Below are 2,728 nucleotides of genomic sequence, written 5' to 3' on the forward strand. Positions count from 1 at the left end.
TTACACGTGGCACGTGCCACGTACAAGTAATTCGTAATGCCGCAAATACAGTGCAGTTCGGCGTCACTTTGGACAGAAGTTTCGAGCGTTGTAGGACGCGCACGACGGTGCAACTTCGTGCTCCGTGCTATTCGAAGCAAACTTAATCACTCTACGACGTATGAGCCATTTTGTATTTTGACGACGCTGGCCATCAAATTGCAATCGGGAACGCACCGCGACAGCTTGCTTGCGTGTTATTAGCCACATTATCCGGATATCCGGTGCAGCATCGCGAGGCCGAGCGGTCGACCGCTTTGCGTTCAAAAACGAAATGGCCAAGACTTGGCACAGTAGTAGAGGACCTTTGGAGAGTACGGAATGCGAGGTCGCATCGACGTACGAGGCGTACAGCGGTCGCGAGACGCGATCCAAGATGCGCGCCAAACTAAGAATGTAGTGCCATCTTTGAGGCTTGATGCACTCTAAACTAAGTTCGTTGTGCTATCTTAGAGGCAGGATTCCATGACGCCGACGCGCTTGCCGACAACACTATGTGAGGTATACAGTCGACGCGCCGAGGCAAACGTTGACAGCGACAACATCGAGCGTTGTGCGAGGAATGCGACGATGGCCTCGACCGTGTCGCGCTCGAGGCGTCGTGTCGAGTTATCCGGATACATAACCGGACATCAATAGGGAGGGCAGGTGCTGTGCCGAAGATCGCAGGGAGCGCGCCGACGACGATGACGCCGAGGCCCAAATTCCACGATGACCAGCGAGCGACATGGCAACGAGACACGCCGCCGCCAGCGCAGTAGTGGGCGCTGTGCGCGCGCGGCGTCGCGTTCGGACCGCGCGCGACACCTCGCGGCGCAGAGACTAATGGCGCTCATCACGAGCGTCTCACACTTGACGTCCTGCTGCTTGCACACGGCAGCCAGCAACAAAACTGCCGCGACGACATCCCAAACCCCTCGCCCGCTGCGAATCTTTCGCCCAACGTGGCCTCCGATGCGCTCTTTGATTGAGGTGGCAAGCTAGTGAAACAGATTTTTCTTAACGTTTGCGCAGGCTGCGCCGTCTTCATAGCGCTGAGCCTTTGAGCTCCATCGTCAGTCCACGGTCGTTTGGATCCGGCCACGCTTCTGGAAGCATTGGCCGACCTCAGCGCCGCGACGTCGATGGCTTTTTTAGTCAATTGTACACAGTGCACGCCCAAGCACGAGACAGAAAGGCCGGCGCTAGCTCGCGCATCCAGCTGCTGCAAGTCCTCGACGCGTCCAAGGTCAGCCGTTGGCCCAGGCCGCGCTTTCGACGCTCCTGCCTACTCTCGGGTCGTAAACGACCTCGCGCCACCGGCCGCTAAGGCGCCCAAGGACGAAAACGACGACGATGGAGAGGACGACGATGAGATAGTGCCGACGGTGCACGACGAAGTTGACGATCTCTTCTATTTGGTGCCGGGTCTCACGAACGCCACGGTCGCGTACCTCGAAGCCAAGCTCTACGCTCCATTGTGCTGTGGTCGAAGTTGTTGCAGCGGCCGGTACGACAGGCGTCGTGACGGCGCTTGGGTTTGCGGAAGCTGAGATTTTCGCAGCGGAAGCGGAGCTGCTGGGACGATGTCGGCGGCCGCTGTCGCCAACAGGGGCGCTGTTGCGGCTGAGTCCCTCGTCGCCGTGCTTCACTCATTTGGCGTCGTTGGTCTCGGACTTGCGGGGGCTCTGTCGTGGCGGCCATTGGTGCTGCCATTGCGGGTCCGTTCGTCGTCTGGTTTCTCTGGTGGCAGAACTCACGCCGCTGGATGTAGCGTCGTCGCTAATGCACTTGAGAGTGTGTCATCAGTGCACTTTCCCTTGCTGCGCGCATTGCGTCATCCACGGAGCCTCGCGGCGCTTCACTATCACTCGTACTGTACGTGCTGGACTGCATCCAACCGAGAGTGGAGGCGTTGCTGGGAAGACAAACATGCAACAAGGCGGGTCGGCCCCAGGTGTAGAGGTCGAGGCGTTCCACTTAAATTCGAGCTCGAACGGACAGCGGGTTCAAATCCAGCTGCGCGCATGCAAATTCAATTGGCCGACCTCCTGCCTCTGCGCGGTGTACCCAATCGGAAGCACCGCCGTGGCGTAACCCGTCGGGAATGGCCAAGAGGACGTCACTTAGCCTCGAAGGAAATCCTCTCACAACAAACACCAAAACACGCACCATCGCCAAAGACGCCCGCCTCTCAACGCACCGTGTAACAAAAACAGAAAATGTACTAGTAGGACTCATTCCAACAACATGCATGCAAAATTACAGATCCAAAGCTTCATTTGCTCTTAGGGATGCTGAAATGCACATGGGGTGGTGCCACGCAGCGCGCACACTTACTTGCCCGGGTGGAGGCCGAGCTGGCCCGGCGACGGCTCACCCGTGACTTCGCCAAAGTACAAGGCAAACGTGGCCTTGAGCGCTTCGATGTTGGCGCGGTCCTCCATCCACGACTGGAATGCGAGCGAGTTGGCGCGCTGAATGTCCCAGGGCTGGACGCCGCTGGGCGGCAGCAAGTCCGTGCGCGGCGAGAAGCCATTCATGACGGTCGATTGAACCTCCTTGGAGACGATCCAGTTGACAAAGAGCTTGGCGGCCGCGGGGTGCGGCGCCTCCTTCAGAATCGCGATGCGCTGGCCCCACGCAAGGTAATCGGACGACGAGTTGGCACCCGTGATCTCCTTGACCGAAGCCGGCATGGGCGAGGGGG

At 58.9% G+C, this 2,728-nt stretch overlaps 1 protein-coding gene across 1 annotated transcript; it reads right to left on the minus strand.

Annotated features, from left to right (window-relative positions):
• Nucleotides 1-2,349: 2,349 nt before the first annotated feature.
• On the minus strand, nt 2,350-2,717 carry SDRG_15695 (hypothetical protein; the record flags this gene model as incomplete). The annotated part of the gene is made up of 1 exon (XM_008621874.1): nt 2,350-2,717. One exon carries the CDS (start codon nt 2,715-2,717, stop codon nt 2,355-2,357), a length of 363 nt encoding a protein of 120 aa, XP_008620096.1. The 3' UTR covers nt 2,350-2,354.
• Nucleotides 2,718-2,728: the final 11 nt, after the last annotated feature.

Source organism: Saprolegnia diclina, assembly GCF_000281045.1.
Source record: "Saprolegnia diclina VS20 unplaced genomic scaffold supercont1.98, whole genome shotgun sequence".
NCBI lineage: Eukaryota > Oomycota > Saprolegniomycetes > Saprolegniales > Saprolegniaceae > Saprolegnia > Saprolegnia diclina.